The 19,244-nt window shown below is 41.4% G+C and overlaps 1 protein-coding gene across 1 annotated transcript; it reads right to left on the minus strand.

The window, feature by feature from the left end:
• Nucleotides 1-9,801: 9,801 nt before the first annotated feature.
• LOC145347070 (cyclin-dependent kinase 5 activator 1-like) lies at nt 9,802-10,726 on the minus strand. The gene has a single exon (XM_080194976.1). The coding sequence runs from the start codon at nt 10,724-10,726 to the stop codon at nt 9,815-9,817; it is 912 nt and encodes a 303-aa protein (XP_080051102.1). The 3' UTR covers nt 9,802-9,814.
• Nucleotides 10,727-19,244: the final 8,518 nt, after the last annotated feature.

The following is a 19,244-nucleotide window of genomic DNA, read 5'->3' on the forward strand; positions in this document are numbered from 1 at the left end:
TGCCAACCTTCATGCCCTCACATGATGCCATTTTAATATACTCACCTTCACTGTCCAAATGGGACACTGTCCCATTGATATCCTTATCTTGATTTTCCCTCACAGAACATTATCCCCTTAATGTCCTCCCCTCACACTCTCTTCAGGAGAGGTTCTCACTTTAGGATATCCACTTTGTGGGAAGACATTGTCTGTTTAATTTATTCACCTTCCTCAGTCCACATCCAGATTGAATTCACATTTCTCCTTTCCCGAGGAGGGAATCCGGAATAAAAATTCAATTGCACTACCTCGTTTTACTGACATAAAATAAGTGCTAGCTTGTTCAAAATGGGGTATGTGCATGTAAAAGCCATATGGCATCCATTAGCATCTACAAGTATTGACAGGACAAAATTGAAAACTGTGTTGTTCTAGGATTGTGCCATGATATTTTCAGCATCCAAACAACTGATTCACCCCATGTTAGATGCGTCCAATACATCATACAGCAGGTGACATCAGTTTGTTGTGCATCACTGTGACTGGAATCTTCCCAAGACTTCCTGCAGCAGGAGGAACAACTCAATCATCTGCCTCTTTCCGATAGGAAAGGTACAGTGTACTTCAGTGTGTCCAATCCAGACCTTGGAAGTGTTTGATAGAATTGGGTGCATGTTTGAGACAGGGAGAGAAAAAGAGAGAGAGAGACAAGAGAAAGGCGAGAGAAGTACAAAGGTTTGGAATCTAAATGTGCAAAAAGGATTGTTTAAGATATTTCTTGAATCCAGTCCAGGAGTGGCAGAGTAAAGACAGAGGAAAATATCTTACATTTTTTTATTTTGTGATTTTTTAAATTTTATCCATACAGTACAAAAATATTTAAATAGACAGTTATTAAAACAATGGCTCGTGGCCCACATACCATTTTTCACCACATACAGCCACAGAGCAATCAGACTTTACACTAACACGATTAACACAATCTCCCTGCTTCAGCAGACAGTATTGTATGAACAATTACAATTCCACATCATAGAGACAGCCACAGTGCAGTGCTCTGCATCTCCGTCACTTACATTGTTTTTAATTTTAAAAACTAGCTTCAATACGCAACACCACAAGCTCCTAGAAAGCCTGAAGTTACAGCATAAGAGTAGACAATAATGTCAAAGCAGCATGGGACTAAGAGAAAACCTCTTCAGCCTTCTGGGAGACACTCCTGAATGTCAAAGGATCAATTCAGCCAGCTGATGTGGGAGCAGGCAAGCTCTTCAGGCTTAGCCAGTGTGTAGTCCAGTTCCATTGGGACTAGTATGGGTTTGATTCCTGTTCTGGCTGAGGTAGACTTGGGATCTGCCTCCTTGCCCTACCCCTGAGAGGGGAAGGCAATGACAAATCACCACTGACAAAATCTGCTAAAAAAACTAGCTCAGGATAAATTCTCAGCAGACAATGAGCAAATGGCCTGATTTTGGGCAGAGCACAAATACCTACCCTATTATACATATATATATATACACACACCCATAAATAATATATACATGTATACACACATGTACACAAAACATTCAAACAGGTTCACTTCTACCCATTGTGTTGGCTTTGGAAAGGAGGGAAATCAGAGAGCTGGAATTTATTTTTTGTTCCTATTTCCAGTAGCAATCTTGTGCACATAAGATCTCAATCAATGCACTTTTGTGCTGATATTTCAGCTCTAAATGCTGTTGTTTTGGGCAAGGAATAGGGATGAAGAAGAATGTGAAGACAATGGCAACACTTCAAGTGTGACACAAACTTGTTTCTATACAACACTTTTAACTTCAAAAATTAAAAAGTCCCAAGGCAGTTCACAGACATATAATCTGACAAAGGTGCACGCAGAACCTGAGGAGATATCAAGAAAGGTTGCTCAAAGTGATATGTTTTAAAAGGAAAAGAGGGAGATGGAGAGGAATAATAATTCAGGGAAAGAATTCCAGCGTTCAGGGCGTAACTACCAACGATGGAAGAAGGTGCTACACCAATGGGGTATGCTGGTTTAGTGGTTATGGTATTAGACTCACAATCCACTGGCTCACAGGTTAAACAAAATCAAATTCAAATGTTGCATGGTGATAACGTCACTGATCTAGTGATCCAGAGGCCTATGCTCAGAGGACATGGGGTCAAATCCCACCACAGAACCTGGTGGAATTTAATTTCAATAATGAAATGTGGAATTCAAAGCAAGTCTCATCATGCTGACCACAAATTGGAGATTGTCAGAAAAACCCATTTGCCTCACTTTAGGGAAGGAAATCGATCATCATTATCTGATCTGGCTTATATGCGACTCCAGATCCACAGCAACGTGGTTGACTCTGAGATAGTGTGGCAAGTCACTCAGTTCAAGGGCATTTAGGGATGGGCAACAAATGCTGGCCTTGCTAACGACAGCCACAAGAACACACAAGAAATAGAAGCAAGAATAGGCCATCAGGTCCTTCAAGTCTATCCCACCATTCAATATAACCTTGGCTGATATTTGCTAGCCTCAACTCCTTTTCTGTGCCATTTCCCTACATGCCATTAATTAATTAAAAAAATCCCACCACAGATCATGAATTTAACGAATGCAGCAAGCTCAATTCTAGTTTATAATGTTAGCTTCAATCGGACACCTACTAGGAATATCCATTTTACTAAAAACAGGTATCCTATTATTGATCAGCTAAAAGGAGCAGCCGACTAAACTGACACCTTCTGACACCCATTGCCCTCAAGCCAGGGGCTTCAAATAGACAACACTGGTTTAAAGTCAAACCTGGGGGGGGGGGGGGGGGGGGGGGGGGGAAGCAAATATCTATGAACACTAGAATCTGAAATAAAAACAGAAAATGCTAGAAAATCTCAGCAGGTCTGACAGTATCTGGAGAGAGAAAGCCAAACATCAGCTCTATTCTCTCTCCACAGATGCTGTCAGGTCTGCTGAGATTTTCTAGCTTTTTTTTGTGACTGGAGTCAAGTGTTGGCTCAGATCAGCAAGGGGTGATCTGAGCCTAAATAGAGATAAATATTTATACTCCTTAACTTTGCATTGCCCTATCCCTTCTTTGAATTAAAAAAAAAGTATTTTCTTATTTGGATTGTTCAGCGTCACAATCAAATGCTCACAATTCAGACGTAGGTTGTGCGCAAAATTAAACTTTTTTCATACTGCTCCAAAAATGCATCTTGAACCTCCTCAAAAGAAATGGTAGAATCGTGGTTATATTACAGGACTAGCAGTATTGGAGTACTGATCTTGGAGACAAGTTTAAATCCTGCAACACCTGCAGGGAAATTTATACTCAGTCCATAAACAAATCAGGAATAAAAAGTGAGTATTAGTAATAGCGATCACGCAATGAAGAGATTGGTCTAGGGAAAAAAGAATTCCATCTGGTTCAGTAATGTTTTTTTAGAGGAGGAAATCATTGACCTTGCCTAACCCAGTTCTGCACTTACTTCTAGACAGACCCATAGCAATTTAATGAATTCTTAATTGCCCTAGCAAGATACTCAGTGGTGGACAACAAATGCTGGCCTTGCCAATAATGCCCACATAAATGAATTTTTAAAATGCCCATCTGCTGCTTCCATATAATATTTTTTCTGCCCCGTATGCCAACAATCCCAGTACAGTATGTGAAAAAAGCAGTAGATAAAAACAAATTATTGCAGATGCTGGAATCTGAAACCAAAAGAGAAAATGCTGGAAAATCTCATCAGGTCTGGCAGCATCTTTCGAGCCCAGATGATCCTTCAAAGAGTCACCTGGACTTGAAACGTCAGCCCTTTTCTCTCCTTACAGATGCTGCCAGACCTGCTGAAATTTTCCAGCATTTTTTCTTTTGGTAATAAAAAGCAGTTAGTATTCCATCATTAATTACTTGAGTTGAGTTGAGATTACATCAGAAGTACCTCATGTAGGATCTTACGTAAAGCAGAAGATGATTGACTCTACAGATACCAAATGGATGCAGACGTAGATGCCAGTTGTGAAAACAGCAATGCACCAATTATGCCAATTTATTCCATAAAATAATTATGAAAATTGATAGAAAAAAGGATAAATTGATTGAAAAAAAAGGGTCATTAACCATGGACGCTGATGTACAAAAAAAAACGAGGGAGAGGAGAAATTGGTTTTCAGAAAAGTTAAGATGGATCTGGAATACATTGTCTGAAAGGGGCAAAATCGGATTCAATTGTTATTTTGAAAAGGGAGTTGCATACGTACACTAGAAAAGGGTTATGGGGAAGAAAAGGATAGAGAGACTAATTGGTTAATTCTTTCAGAGAATATAGTGGATTAAATGGCCTTATTAATATTGTTGATTCTATTGCCAGAATTCTACCACCCTACCTGCCATGGAATCGGAGCAGGCAAGGAGTGGACAATGGAAATGTTCATTGACCTCAGGGAGGATTCTTCTGGTTTTGAGGCTGCAAAATCCCACCATTTAATTCTTTTTGCTGTGGTCAGTACATCAAGTGTAAGAGCAATAGGATTGATTGGCTTAATTCAATAAACAAAGTGAAAGGGGCCTCAGCAGAGCGGCATTCAGATGAACAGTGTACAAGTTCTTTTACTGAAAGCATACAGATTCCATCTGTTTCTTGTTGTTTTATCCCTCAGCAGCCCTATGCTAAATGAAGGAGTAAATCAATGAAGATCACAGCCTCCAGTTACTATCTAATGACACTCTACTAGGTTGGTAGAAATCTACAACTCTCCCCTTCAAAGCAATATGGATTCTAAGGTAATTAGAACATTCACGACTAAGGTCAATAGATTTTTGTTGGATAAAGATATCAAGGGACATGGAGCCAAAGTAGGTGAATGGATTTGAGGTAGAGGTCAGCCATGATCTAATTCAATGACAGAAAAGGCTCAAGGGACTGAATGACCTAGGCCAATTCCTAAGTTTTCGAGCATTTCTAAGCTTTAAATCATGCATTAACAACGCCACAATGATATAAAATGCAGCAGACACTGGAAATCAGAAACAAAAACTGAAAATGCTGGAGATGCTCAGCAGGGCAGGCAGCAATAGTGGACCGTGAAATAGAGTTAGCATTTCAGGGCAATGCCCTATCATCAGATCCACTGTGATGCCAACTGGAGTGGAACAGCCTGTTCCCCCCACACCACTGAAGGAGGCAAAAGATGGGTACTTGCTCAATCCACTGAATGGACAGCCAACGTATATTGATCTGTATAGCCAGGCACACCAGCACCTTTGATAGGTGAGGAGGAGGACAGAGAACCAAGAGAGAATTGAAAAGAAGGAAGGAACGTCAAAATGTTTCTCATCCTGGAGTGGAATTCCACTCATTAGGACAAATGTTTTCCATACATTCTCAGCTTTTATTTTTGCCTACTGTGACAAGGACTCAAAGACAGACGTTTATATTTAACCAATCCAGTGAAGAAAACTTCAAGATCCATTTCCCCAAAATTTAACATTACGGTATAGAAACAGAGGTTACAGTCAGCAAACTTAACAACCGAAACTAGAAAGCATTCACAATTATTGTTGCCATCTGTGCTATCATTGTACAAACATCAATCCATGGAATGTAATGTATTAGGAATTCTGACTAAAGTCGGCACAGTATTCTTTAAATAGCAGATTTGTGTGCACTAGTAACTAGAATCAGTTCATTCAGATCTGTCAGCATTATTCAGCAAGAGGAAGCTTTCATTTCTCCTAGGCCATATTCAATTCAGGTCTTTAACTAAAGCATTCAAAACTACACATTCTTTTAAAGAAAAAAATAATTTCCATGTAAGCATCACTGACAAGGGCATTTATTTCCCATCTCCAGTTGCTCCAAGCTGTTTGATGTAACTGGGTTTTGGTGTGACATGTCGATCATTGGTGTGGGACTGGAGTTACATACAAGCCATATTAGGCAAGGACATCAAGTTGCTTTTCCTTACTAGGGTTGAGTTCTATGAGAATGCAACAACTTCATGGCCACTTCTCCCGGTATCAGTTTTTTTTTAAACTTAAGGCCTTTTTTTAAATCATCAACTGAAATCAAAATTCTCCAACCACCACGGCGAAATTATGAACTCATGTTCCTGGATTATTATTTCAGGTTTATGAATCAGTAACCTAGTAGCAGAACCAATGCACTAGCGTAGCCCATTATCTAATTACTGTATTCCTCCAAAGAATATACTCTGACAGATTTCAGCCCTTACCCTAGTCACTTGTATCAATTTACTTGTGATAAGCCATTCTTATATTAGTTTTGTGCTACTAGCAACCTCAAAATAGACTTGCCAGGTTCTGGATGCAGAGCCGGTTGGGAGTTTTGAAACCAAGATGGCTAGATCTTTATTAGTCTGGAATATTAAGGGGTATCAGACAAAGTTGGGTAATTGAAGTTGTGGTACAGATCAGCCCTGTCTAACTGAATGACAGAACAAATATGGAAGGGACTGGATGGCCTACTGTTGTTTCTATATCCATATTCTCCAAGGCCACCTGTTAAGTGGCCCATTGTGTGTGAAATCCTCTCCCCCTCTGCTGCCATGACATCAAGTGAAGTTTGGTTACAACCCTATTTATTTGTGTCAGTGGAGTTTGCTACAATATTAAGTCATAGTACTGGGAGAAGTTCAAATTTCCCAACTTTTAAAAACAAAAAAAAAATCAGTTCTCATTAGCAAATTTGGGGTTGTTCTAATATCGTTCCTTGGGAACTATTCTAGCTTGGCAAAATGTCAATAATGATAACCACAGGCCTAGAAAGACCTGTACTGATAAAAGAGCTTGATCATACTGTTAAAATGCCTCAAACAATTCATGAAGTGACATTTTTCAGACACAATCAAAACAGTAGCGAGATGAATAACTAGGTCATTGTTTGTTTTATTTTTGTTTTAAACTGGTAGCAGTTGGGGGAAGAAGGTTGACCAGGGCACTGGGAGAAAAATCTTGTTTTTCTCTGAACCGTCTAAAAGATACATTGTGTCCACTGAGTGAGTGAAGTCTGGCAAATATCATCTCGATCGATGGTATTGAAGTCACGTGGCACACCAAAACAAGTTAGCAGCAGAATGTTTTCAGCACCCGATGGTTGAGAGTGGAGTACCATTGATACAATATTTGGAATTGAGACAAAAACGTTCATACAAAGTAGGGACACCCAGGGATTAACTTTCAGGGGTAGTGGCTGAGGCAGCAGCTATGCTAACATTTAAGGTAAGTTGGATGAATGAAAAGGGATTGAAAGGAAGGTAAATAGATGAATATGCTAAATATTTGAAGAGGAGGACAGGATTAGGTTGGGATCATTACAGCAAAGATCTAGTACAGGCATGAGGGATCAAATAGCCTCTTTTTGTGCTGTAAACTTTTATGGTTTGCAAACATAGATTTGACTAGCATACCAAGCTAACCAACTCAATTAGATAAAATGATCATCTTTGCATGTAAAAACAAGAAGTGACAGGTCAAGATCACCAGAATTGTTACATTCACAGATGTTCTGAATTTCTGGTCTTTTGAGTATCAGTGTTTGATTTCTTTCTTTCCCACGTCCCCCATTGGGGGAAGAAATTGAACTTAGAAGAACATATATAAATAAGAAGCGTTGAGACAATGAAGGCCCAACTGTCTTGACCACATTTTCCATACATAATATTTCAGAAACAAAGCAGTAACTGAGGATAAAAGCAAGGTTCCTCTGTAAGTACAGCCCCAGTTAGTCTGAACTCAAGGTGGAAGGACAGAGGGACTCAAACTTAACCAAAATTATTCATGTCATCAAGTTAGAGTAGAAACAAATAAATAAATAACACTGACAAAATAACCTACTCCCAAATACAGGCAAAGATTTGAGAGAGATGGTTTTACAAGCAGTTTACATTTGCAATGTAAATTTACAGAATTTAACATTTTAAATAAAAAGCTCTCAAATATAAATGCACACATGCTCACCACAGTAGCATTATATTTACATAGAATATTCCAGAATTTAGTAGCAGCATTGGCCTTGTCAACAACTCTTGGAATGTCGGAAGGCCACAAAAGGTTGTGTTTTTTTTGATATCTATACGTACTTCCCTTTTTTTCCCCCCCCACATGAATATTTTACTGAGAAAACCATGGTCCCATGTTCCTCTTGCTCCCCCCTCCAAAACAAAATAGACTAATCACTGTCTGGTCACAAGCCCAAGGGAGGATCTCTATACCTGTAAACTAAAAGAGACTCTTTATCATGCATGCATCCATCCATCTCGCATATGCAAGGCAAAAAGTGAACGGAAAGCAGTCTAACTCGAAGTCAATGCTGGGTTCTCCTGGTCAGGAGTTCAAAATTTAACAAGCAGCGACAGTAACTGAGAGATACCTACTTCTCCATGGGGGAAAAACTTGGAGCATTGGTTTTATACAACAGGACAAGGCCAGTTAAGCACAGCTCCATTCTATCAGCCAACATCAGAGACCCCAGGCTACTCATGAGAAATTCACAGGAGCTCTGCTATTTTTGACTGATTTGTTTTGCTAAAAAAAACAAAAAGCCCATGGAAAGTTTCATGCAGATTTATATCCTTTCCATAAATTTTGTGACCAATATTAAAAGTGTGCCAGTCAGCAAATCAGATTCAGACTTTTTCAAGAAAGGGAAAGTTCCACCATATTAGAGTCAGGAATCAAGCTATTTACAAGTTTCCCAGTCTTTGCTCCTAGTCAATCCCCATTCCCTCCCTCCACAAACTCAAGTTCACAGTCTGGCTTGCCAATCATCCAGAACTGTGGGCAACAAGAGAGAAAAGCATTGGGCCGTTAAAAAAAAATTTGCCCCTTCTAAGACAGCCATGGATTCAGTTACTAGCAATGGGAAAAGTCGGGAGAGGCTATTTGAATGGGTGGAAAATTTGGAAGGGAGAGGTCACATGATGACACTTCCAGCCCAACTCTAGTTTTGGCGAATAAGGACCGCCCTAATAAAAGAAAGCGTCTCCATCCTGAAGAGATTTGCTTAGAAAGCACTGAGCTTCTCCTTATGGAATCGCCCGGTGTGGGCAAGAGAGAGGTTTTCAAAAGGTTCACTCCTCAGGATTTTCCTAACAGCTCCAAAATCCACTAATGAGGGGAGGGGAAGGACACTACAGGATATGTGTTGAGAGGTTACATTCACAATAAATAGCATTTTCTCTTCCATTCTTTTAAAATCATGTTTAGAAACAGTGAACATGTCAGTTTTTTTTAAATATTAACTGAAATTAGTAAGTCTGAAAAGGGAGCATTGCCATCAGTAAATAAATACTAGAATCCCCCCTCAACACACAGTTCTCGGATCCTAGGATGCACCAGAGGGTTTTAACATTAAACGTTTTCTCTATAAATTGCCTGATTACTGTTTTATTGTATTCATTTTTGCAATCATGGCACAGTTTTAGAAAAAGGGGGGGGGGGGGAAAACTTGCCGATATCGGACGGGTCCTCAGTACTGTTTAACTGAGAGAGGGCGCCACACAACTCAATTGTGGAAAAATTGCACACACACACACATCGACTTGAAGTGCACCCGGCTTAAAAAGAGGAGAATTGCAGTTAGTGTTGGTTCCCGTCCACACACATCTTTAAAGCAAAAGGAGTGGTCGGCGTTTTCGATGTTAAATCTTAGGAGATGGCTGAAGTTCCAGGCAAAACCCATCAGGAGGTGTTTTTTTTTAAACTCCGGTTCAATTCAACTTCACGTTTTAGTTAAAGATACCAGCAACTCCGCCAGCGGCGGATGATCAGACAGACCCTCGCTTTTTTTTCTCCCCCTCCTCCTGCACCAGTCACCGATCCAGGGTTAGGGAAATCCTGCTAAAGTCATCTCGACTCCCTTCATTTTTCAAATCAGCAAAGACCTGGGTGAAGTAGTGAGGGTCAGCGTTGATCTGCAGCATCTTGGTACTCATACTGTCAATGATGCGGAGGCACCGGTCCCAGAAGGCATCCTTGGCACTCTCCACCAGGAAAGGTTTGAGAGGGTAGGAGATCTCGTTGCCCATGTAGGAGTAGGACAGGTAGAGGCAGGTCAGGAGGGTGGCCTGCAGGTCATGCTCGGTGCCCACCTGATCCCCATCGATGACATCTCTGCACAGCAGGTAGACGAAGACCACATTGGCCGGGGTAACAAACGCCTGGTCCTGCCAGCCTTGGAGCAGCAAGGAACGGTCCACACTCCGCAGCCAAAGCACCGGGTCAGTCGGGGACAGGTGCTTGAGCCTGAAGCAGCGGCGGCACAGGAACTCCCCTAGACATTTCAGCAACTCGCTGGTGGAAGCCTGGACTATCACCCTTTTGGGAGAGCCAGCCCCGCTGCTTTGGGAGGTGGTCTTCTTGATGGAGGAGACGCCCTGCTTGGTGCCCAGGGGGTCAGCGGGCACCTGGAGTTCGTAGCTGGAGAGGTTGGCACAGGATAGAGACTTCTTCACGTTCTCGCTGTTGAGGTGGACCACGTCGTTCTGGTGGTGGTAGTTGCTGGGGTTGGATTTGCGGGAGCTTTTCTTCTTGGTGGAAGCCACCAGCCGCTTCCAGGTCAAGGCTGGGATGAACATGGAGTGGCGTTTCAAACTCTTGTCCTTCTGCCCGTTGGTCTTGGCACTTTGGATGGCGTGGTAGTGACTCAGGGACTTGGAGTCTGTGCCATCCTCAAATAGACTGGACCTCCGAGAGCCGGGAGATAGAGACAAGACTGTACCCATTCTAGCCCGATCAGATTTCCACCAATCTCTTAAGGATTATAAATCCGAGCAGGGGAGGAGAGAGGGGAAGGGCTCCTTTAAGGGGAGGGGAAGAAAAAGCTCGATTAATTCGTGCAAAGCTCTCTGCCCGTTCAACTGCTCACGATTTTAATGGATATTCCAAAATGCAAACAAATTGGCAGAGTTTGCACACATGCAAATCAGGAGAATCCCCATCCGCAACCCCAGGCTGGTCGAAAAGCACATTTATCAAATGAGTAGATTAAAAAAAAACACATTTTTGGGAAGGGGGGCGCTATATGGTGCTAGTTATTACGGAGAAAGAGAGAGAGGCAATGATAAATGTACCTGAAGGATCGCTGGATGAACGTCAGTTTACATCCCCGGCATCTGTCCGCCAGGGTGGCGAAACCAGTCAGGGGTCTGGCTAAAATTAGGCATGCAATTTTATAAAGCTCCCCATAAGGGGTAGCTTTTAACCCGCATCTCTGAAATTGAGCCCCGACTCACGGTCGACCTTCTCCCATTTAGTACATGCAAAAGCGTTCGATACATATACACACACAAAACAGCATCACCTCCCCCAACCCGTTCAACACACACACCCACATCAGCCCCTTCCCCATCCCACACAAACAAAACAGCCAGCCACCCACATCCCCCCCCATACACAAAACTGTCCCCCCACCCACCCACCCACACACACACACACACACACACATATATAAATATAAATACACACACCCACACAACGGCCACACACACAGCACCAAAAAGCCGGCCGGTTAGCTAAAACACACAATTGGAATAAATTCATACATCTCACCTGCGTTCAGGGAACCCCTTCTCTCCCTCTCTGCAACCGGCTATTTAATAATAATAAAGATAGCTTGAGTGTAGAAAAACAGGCTGCTTTTGGAAGAGGCTGTGTATCAAGTTGTGACAATCTAAGGCGATTCGATCTGGCTGCAGCTGCGGCTGTGTGAAACCAATCATTCAAAATCCCTTTCAATCCCAGCCTTCAGAATATGTGATTTGCAACAAAAAAAATGGGGCCGAGGCGGTTCATCTTGCCGCTCGGTTTATTTTTAAGTCTCTCTCTCTTCCAGTTTTGTTTTAATCTGGGAAAAGCTTCTCGCTATAGAGACAGACCCCAATTCTCTGCATTTCCCCCCCCCCCCTTTCCCGTTGGCTCAGTGAAACAGACCGAGTCAGACTCTGGGCGGAGTGTAAGTGGTAAGAAATCTGCAGACGGCACACGCCTCTCTTCTCCTCCCAGTTCATGGACACAGGATGGAATTAATTCTCTCGGGAGGGAAGCTGTCTCTTTGCCACCAGAATGAATATCCTTTCCCGCTCGTTTCTCAGCCATCTCCTTGTCTGTAGGACGTATTTGCATTTTAATTCAAAATGCGATTCCGCCATGCAATGTCGGTATGTGGAAACAAGGGCTTGCATTTATGAAAAGTCCCTTTTCAAGACCCCAGGAGATTCTCAACCTTGGCGGACAATCCAGTACTTTGGAAGTGTTGTAAAACAAGGAAATGCAGCAGACAATATGCTCATAGCATGACAATGCCTGATGAGGGGTAGGTGTTGGGCAGAACACTTGGAGAAATCCCCCAACTTCTTTGAGTAGTGTCTTTTGGGATCTTTTGCACCCACCCCAGAAGGCAGCTGGCATTTCAGTTTAACAATTCACCAAAACCTGGGGCAATGCAGCAGGGTTAATATCAGTGGTAATAGGATGACTTCTTAGGTGATCATTAATTGGCCTTACTTGGCAGTGGGCAGGAACCCAAAGAGCAGGAGTAGACCATATGGGCTTTCCATGCCTGCTGGGCATCACAGGGACTGGGGTGCCTTATCAACCCTTTTAATCACGTTTTGGTTTTAATGTTTTAAGTTTCATTTGTGAATTATTTTTGGCAGTACCTCTGATTTAGTTCAATTGCTTAATGTTTTAGTTCAAAATAGGAGTAGACCATGAGGTTCAATAAGGTGGTGCACAAAGGCTACTTAGTAAGAGCCCGTGGTGTTGGGTGTAATATATTAGCATGGATAGAGGATTGGCTAACTGGGAGAAGATAGAGTCTTGGGATACGAGGGGCAAGATGACAATCTGTAACTAGTGGAGTGCCACAGGGATCAGTGCTGGACCATAATCATTCACAATCTATACTATGCGAAGGAAGTGAATATACTATTGCCAAGTTTGCAAATGACACAATTAGGCAAATGGTAAAGATGTTATGATGCATCTACAGACCGATAAAGAGAGGTTTGGTGAGTGGGCAAAAGCTTGCAAATGGAATCTAACGTAGGAAGAAATTACACAGTCTGCTGGGAAGAATAAAGGAGTTGAATATTATTTAAATGGAAAAACACTGCAGAAACCTGTAGTCAGAGGATCCCTGTGCATAAAATCACAAACATGCTAGTTCAGCAGGTAATAGGGAAGGCACTCACCTTCTCAGGAGTGGAGACAGCCAGACCTGTGACAGTAAGTGGAGTTAAATCAGGAGTGACTTCACAGGACAATGGTAATCGCATTGGCTGGTAAGTAATTGCGAATTTGAATTGATTTTTTTAGTCTTCTTTCAGATTAAAAGTAATGAAACTATTTTACAGATTTAAAAGCTAAAAACCAGTTGAAATAAAAACAAATTAAAACCCTAATTAAATAATATAGGGATAGAGATGTAGGTGACGTGTTGTTATACTTGTCCAAGGTAGACACAAGTGTTTGTACACCTTGGTAGTGGTTTTACTTTGCATTCTGTTAATAAACCATGTTCCTTCCCATTTGGGCTTCCTGAGTTATTACAGGTACATAAAATTAGAGAGATGAGTACGTGGCCCAAAGACTGGTTTGGGAGAAGTGGGTATTGGTTCGTGGGATGTTGGACATTGGCTGCACCATTGGGATGGCCTACATCTGAACCATGCTGGGACCAAGGTTCTTGAAAATCATGATTTACAAAGTGGCAAGGGATAGTTGTAGACCAGAGGACTAGGAAGCTTTTAGGATCCAGCAGCAAAAGACTAAAAAGCTCATAAGAAGGAAGAAAATGAAATTTGAAGGAAAACCTGCATGCAACATAAAAACAAACAGTGAGAGTTTCTATGGATATTTAAATAGAAAGCGGGTGGCTATTTCTCAAATGCCAAAACATCAAGGAATGTGAGAAACAACAAGGAGGATAGTTGCAAACTTCAGGAGGACATAGATGCACTAGTAAAATGGGCAGGTACATAGCAGATGAAATTTAAAGTAGAGAAGTATGCAGTGATAGATTTTAGCAGGAAGAATGAAGAGTGGTAAGATGAACCATACGGCTTAATTTAAAAGGGGTGCAGGAAGACATGTGCCTATAGTGTTGAGTACACAAATTTTTGAAAGACAAAATGAGAAGATTGTTGAAAGAGCAAATAGAATACTTGGCTTATCAGTGGCAGAACTGTGTACAAAATCAGAGAATTATGCTAAATGTTGACCAGCTATTGCTTAGGCCTTCATTGTGTTCAATTTTTGGGCACCATGCTTTATGAAGGATGTCAAAGCCTCAGAGAGGATGTGGAAACGACAGTCTAAAATTGTATCAGGGATAAAGAATTCAGTTAGGTGGAGAGACTGGAGAAGCTGGGCTTGTTCTCCTTAGAACAGGGAGGTTAAGAAGAGATTTAATAGAAGTGTTCAAAATCATGAATAGTCTTGATAGAATAAACAGAGACATTGCTTCCCATGACAGAAGGGTTGGTAACACCTGCAATGCCGATTTAGAAGCAGGGGATACGTGAAGAAATATTTCATTGGATATTGAGCTGTGATTCAAAATGCACTACCTAAATGGATGGAAGAAGTAAATTCAATAGTCATTTTCAAAACGATTTTGAGCAAATACATGAAAGTTTTTTTAAAATGTGCTGGGCTATGGGGAAAGAGTAGGAGAGTGGGAATAACTGGACAGCTCTATCGAAGGACTAACGGAGAAACAAAAGACTGAATGATATCCTTCTGTACTGTCTCATTCTGTGACACTAGCCTTTCCTCGTAACATAATCCTTTAAAGCTGGGTATAATTTGGGTGAATCTGCTCTTTAGCCCTTCCAAGGCCAAAATACCTTTGCTAACATTGGTTTTCCCAAAGCTGAGTACATTTCTGCGGATACGGTCTATCCAAGGTTCTGTATAATTAAAGTACAATGTTGCCCCCTTTGAATTATGGCCCTCGTTGGATAAAGGCAAACATTCCATTAACCTTTTTGATTACTTTTTGTGCACCGGCTTTAAGTGATTTTGTTTTAGTGTTGGTTGCCCATTGGGACTTGACTCTGGTAGACTTTGCGCTACATCACAAAGAATTGAATGATTGCTGGGTTGATATAAATCCTTTCTTCAGCTCCATTCACCACAGCCAATTGCAAAATCATTCTAGTGCCGTACTGAGGGAGTTCTACATTGTCAAATGAACTGTCTTCCAGATGAGATGATAAAACTATCTTCCCTTGCAAAACAAGAAATCGTCCCAGTCTCCTATCAACATTTATCCTTGGATCACCATTGCTAAAACAGCTTTTCTGGTTATTATCTCCAATGCTCTCTGCGGGACCTTGACATGCACCAAGCATTTGCTACTTTATTATGCTCACTACACTTCAAAAGTGCATGAAATATACTAGATAAATGCACAGCTTTTACTCTCAATGAGTCTCATAGGAATAGACATTTACATTAGCGTTGCGAAAAAGGATGATGAAAACAAATTGTTTTTACAGTAATTGCCTCCGGAATTAACTGAGTTGAGTCCTTAGGCCATACAAACCACATAAATGACACAAAATTAAACAACGGAATTACATTTAGTGCTCTGACCCTCCACATAAGAAATATTTCAGCCATTGAATTGCACTGCAATCAATCCCAGAGAACTTCTGCAAATGGGATAACAAATAACTCACTCCCAACTTTCTACTTACTCTGAACACCACCTTCTGCTGTTGTCCAATATGGCTAGCTTCACAAATCAAGTATGGTAAAGCAAGAACAGTCACAATTTTAGTGGGTTTTAAAGTTATTTGATGAAGCTGCATCCTAATAGCTTAGAGATTCCATACATTGGAAAGTATGGAACTGATTCATGTAGACAGAACAGGATGCCAGTTCTTTCTCAACCACATGGTCTCCCCCTGCCCCATCCCTTCTACTAGATTCAACTCGATTGGAGGTAATGGGGTTATAAGGAAAGAAGAAAATTCAGTGTACTTACTAGCTGTCAAGTGCTACTGGCAAATACTGTTGGGAAACTATAGTCGCACCTACAATGGTATTCCCTCCCTCTCTTCACTGACAATGAATCTGCTGACATTCAAAGTCTAGACTCACACACAAAGAATGGCAATTTGGATGAGGTACTGGAGAGGGCAGGACAGATGTGAAACCATACTCTTGCATGAGTCAGAACCTTTAGAGAGGTTGAGAGAAGATTGAAGGGGGAGAATTAAAATCATTCACTATTAATTTCAGTAACTGAATCATGGTAATGATTTGGTGAAGTACACATGCTGTGGATCCTAAGATTTGCTGGGATTAGGCTACAAAAGGCAACTGGGCTTTGTTGGATGGAATATAAGATCTGATTGATTTTGCATAGTCCGGCCTAATGTTGATGGATGCTGTGAGAAACTCTGAAAAATGTCAAAGATGAAATCTATAGAGGTAATGCTATGATAGAGATTGTGTTTGAATTGATGATATTGCAAAGGGCAGTGGAGATGTGAAGACTGTGGAATTCAACTTGGTTGCCTTGGGAGAACAAGAAATATTTATGTTAACACCTTTTCTCAAGAGGTGGCAAGGGTGGACAAAAATAGACAATAGGATAGCATACAGAATATTAGGAACATAAGAGCAAAGGAAGCTATCTGGCCAATCTTTCATATCCTTTGCCAAATGTCTAGCACAGATCCAGCTTGTAAGACAACCCAAATTCTTTTGGCCCAAAAAATTATGTTTTTGCATGTTCTTGACAATTACATTGACTTACTTTCGTAGTCAGTCAATGTAATTGTCAAGATTTCACCGCACAAATATGTCTTTTACTTTTTTTAAAACTTATAAGCACCTTATAACTGGGTGCATTGGATCAAGTAGATGATACAGACTTGTTTTGCAAGGGAGTTTAAGACATACCCACACTGGGCCGATCGTAAATGGCAAATGACAAAGATGGCGCCACCTACACCCTGCTGGAGGATTACTTTTATGCTCAGCATACAAGTTGGCTCCTGTTTCTGGATGGATTTTTCAAGCCTTCAAAGGTCGACCTATATGTCAATGTCTATGGTATGTAGTTTCCTCCTGCCTTGTTCAGTGGCACTGGTTCCCCAAGCATCCTGACCTCAATAGTAAACAACCTTGAAAGTTTGTAGGTGGAATTTAGCAAAAAGTAGAAATTCTGACTACTAAAGCAAGTCAATGTAATTGTCAAGCATTTGCAAAAACATAATGGCCAACTCCTGCTCCTAGTTCCTATGTTTCTGTGCCTATGTTTCTATGAATCTGCATCACCTCCAGTGTACTTGGGGCATGGTGGTTAGCACTGCTGTCTTACAGCGCCAGGGATCTGGGTTCAATTCCCGGCTTGGGTCACTATCTTTGGAGAGTCTGCATGTTCTCCCCATGTCTGCATGGGTTTCCTCCGGGTGCTCCAGTTTTCTCCCACAATCCAAAAGACGTGCTGCTTAAGTGCAATGGCCATGCTAAATTCTTGCTCCGTGCACCCAAACAGCATTAGAGTGTGACAACTAGGAGATTTCCACAGTAAATTCATTGCAATTTTAACGTAAACTTACTTGTGACACTAATAAATAAACTTTAAACCACAATGGGAGTGAATAGGAAGGGGTTGCTATCTGTAAATTCGGTGGAATGGTAATGATTGTAAAACTTGGGATGAAAAACTCCTAACGGTTTTGATGGCGAATGCATTGGTGCCTGACTGAGTAACAGCCAAGTAGAGCCAGCCCAGTTCCCAGCCTGTATTGGGCTACCTCAGCTGGAGTGGTAACAACGGGGTTAAATTTAGACATGGTGTACCTTGACTAAGCCAAAGTTCCTAATTGACATCAACCCATTCTCCCTCAATTGTATACACAACAATGTGGAAGGGTTTCACCATCTCAGTGTGATTATATGTGGTCTATGCCTCACTTTAGACCCACAATGGCTCAGATTACAGCTGTTTCAACCCACTGAAAATATATAATTAAAGCTAACAAGGTCGGTGAAGTTAATGGAGGTTGGTGAGGTGAAGGGGTAAAGTCCCTTTGGGGAATGGGAGTCAAAGTGCGGGGTTGGCAGGGAGTGGGAGTGGGGGTGTGGTTGGTGCAGCATTGTGTGGGTTTGATCAATTAAGAAACTAGAGTCATCACACTGCTCCTGACTCCATGGTAAGATTTCAGTAAAGGGTCTTCAACTAGGCATTGAATCCTTCATTGAATGGTGTGCAGAAGGTTTGCTGGTTGATGTACGTAGCCACAAGGCCGGGTAACTCAGCCATACTTTGGAATATTGCTTTTCAAAGTTGACCCTCACTGCATTCATTTTATGCCCTTTCAATGGGCACAGTGGGTCACAATCTGAGGATTCAGGGTAGACCATTTAGGATGGAGGTGAGGAGACATTTCTTCACCCAAAGTGTGGTGAGCCTGCAGAATTCATTACCATAGGAAATAGTCGATGCCAGATCATTGAATGTATTCAAGAGGCAGCTGGATATAGTACTTGGGGTGAATAGGATCAAAGGTCATGGGGAGAAAGCAGGATTAGGTTATTGAGTTGGATGATCAGCCATGATCGTAAAGAATGGTGGAGCAGGCTTGAAGAGCCAAATGGCCTCAGCCTACTCCTATCTTCTATGTCTATGTTGATGTCCAATTTCTACCGCATGGAATATAGTGCAAAATGGATTGTTCTTGGACGGTTGTTGGTTCAACTGGATGTGTTTCGTGAGAGAGAAGTGATTGAGGGATAGAGTCAGAAGCAGACTGATGAGGTCGATCTATGAAAAATAAAATGCGCGTACTGGCGCAATACTTCTTCCCTATTCCTAAAGCTTCTCAATTGTAAATTGTTCTTTATTAATGATAGAATGAATAATGCCCTCCGAGTGACTCTTGTTCCAAATATAGCCCCATTTGTCAGCAGACAGCATAGTTTCTTATTTAATCATCAGGAAAGTTGTGTGTATTATTTTTGTTTGTCCTCTTATTATGACTATAATGGACCATTTCTTCTCAGCAACCCCAATCACATGTTAAAGTATATTTAAAAATAAAATTGTGTTCACAAAATTTGTGAGATAGTTAAGAAGTTCAGTTCTCCAGAGAGAGATAGCCAGAGATGCACAGAGGTGTCAGAGATAGAAATAGAAAGAGTGATGCTCCCAGGGCTTGATGGTTTGAGTTATAAGGAGAGGCTGGATAGACTGGGACTTTTTTCCTATGGAGCATAGGA

The sequence above is a fragment of the Carcharhinus amblyrhynchos genome, chromosome 8 (genome assembly GCF_965287045.1).
Source record: "Carcharhinus amblyrhynchos chromosome 8, sCarAmb.v2.hapA, whole genome shotgun sequence".
NCBI lineage: Eukaryota > Metazoa > Chordata > Chondrichthyes > Carcharhiniformes > Carcharhinidae > Carcharhinus > Carcharhinus amblyrhynchos.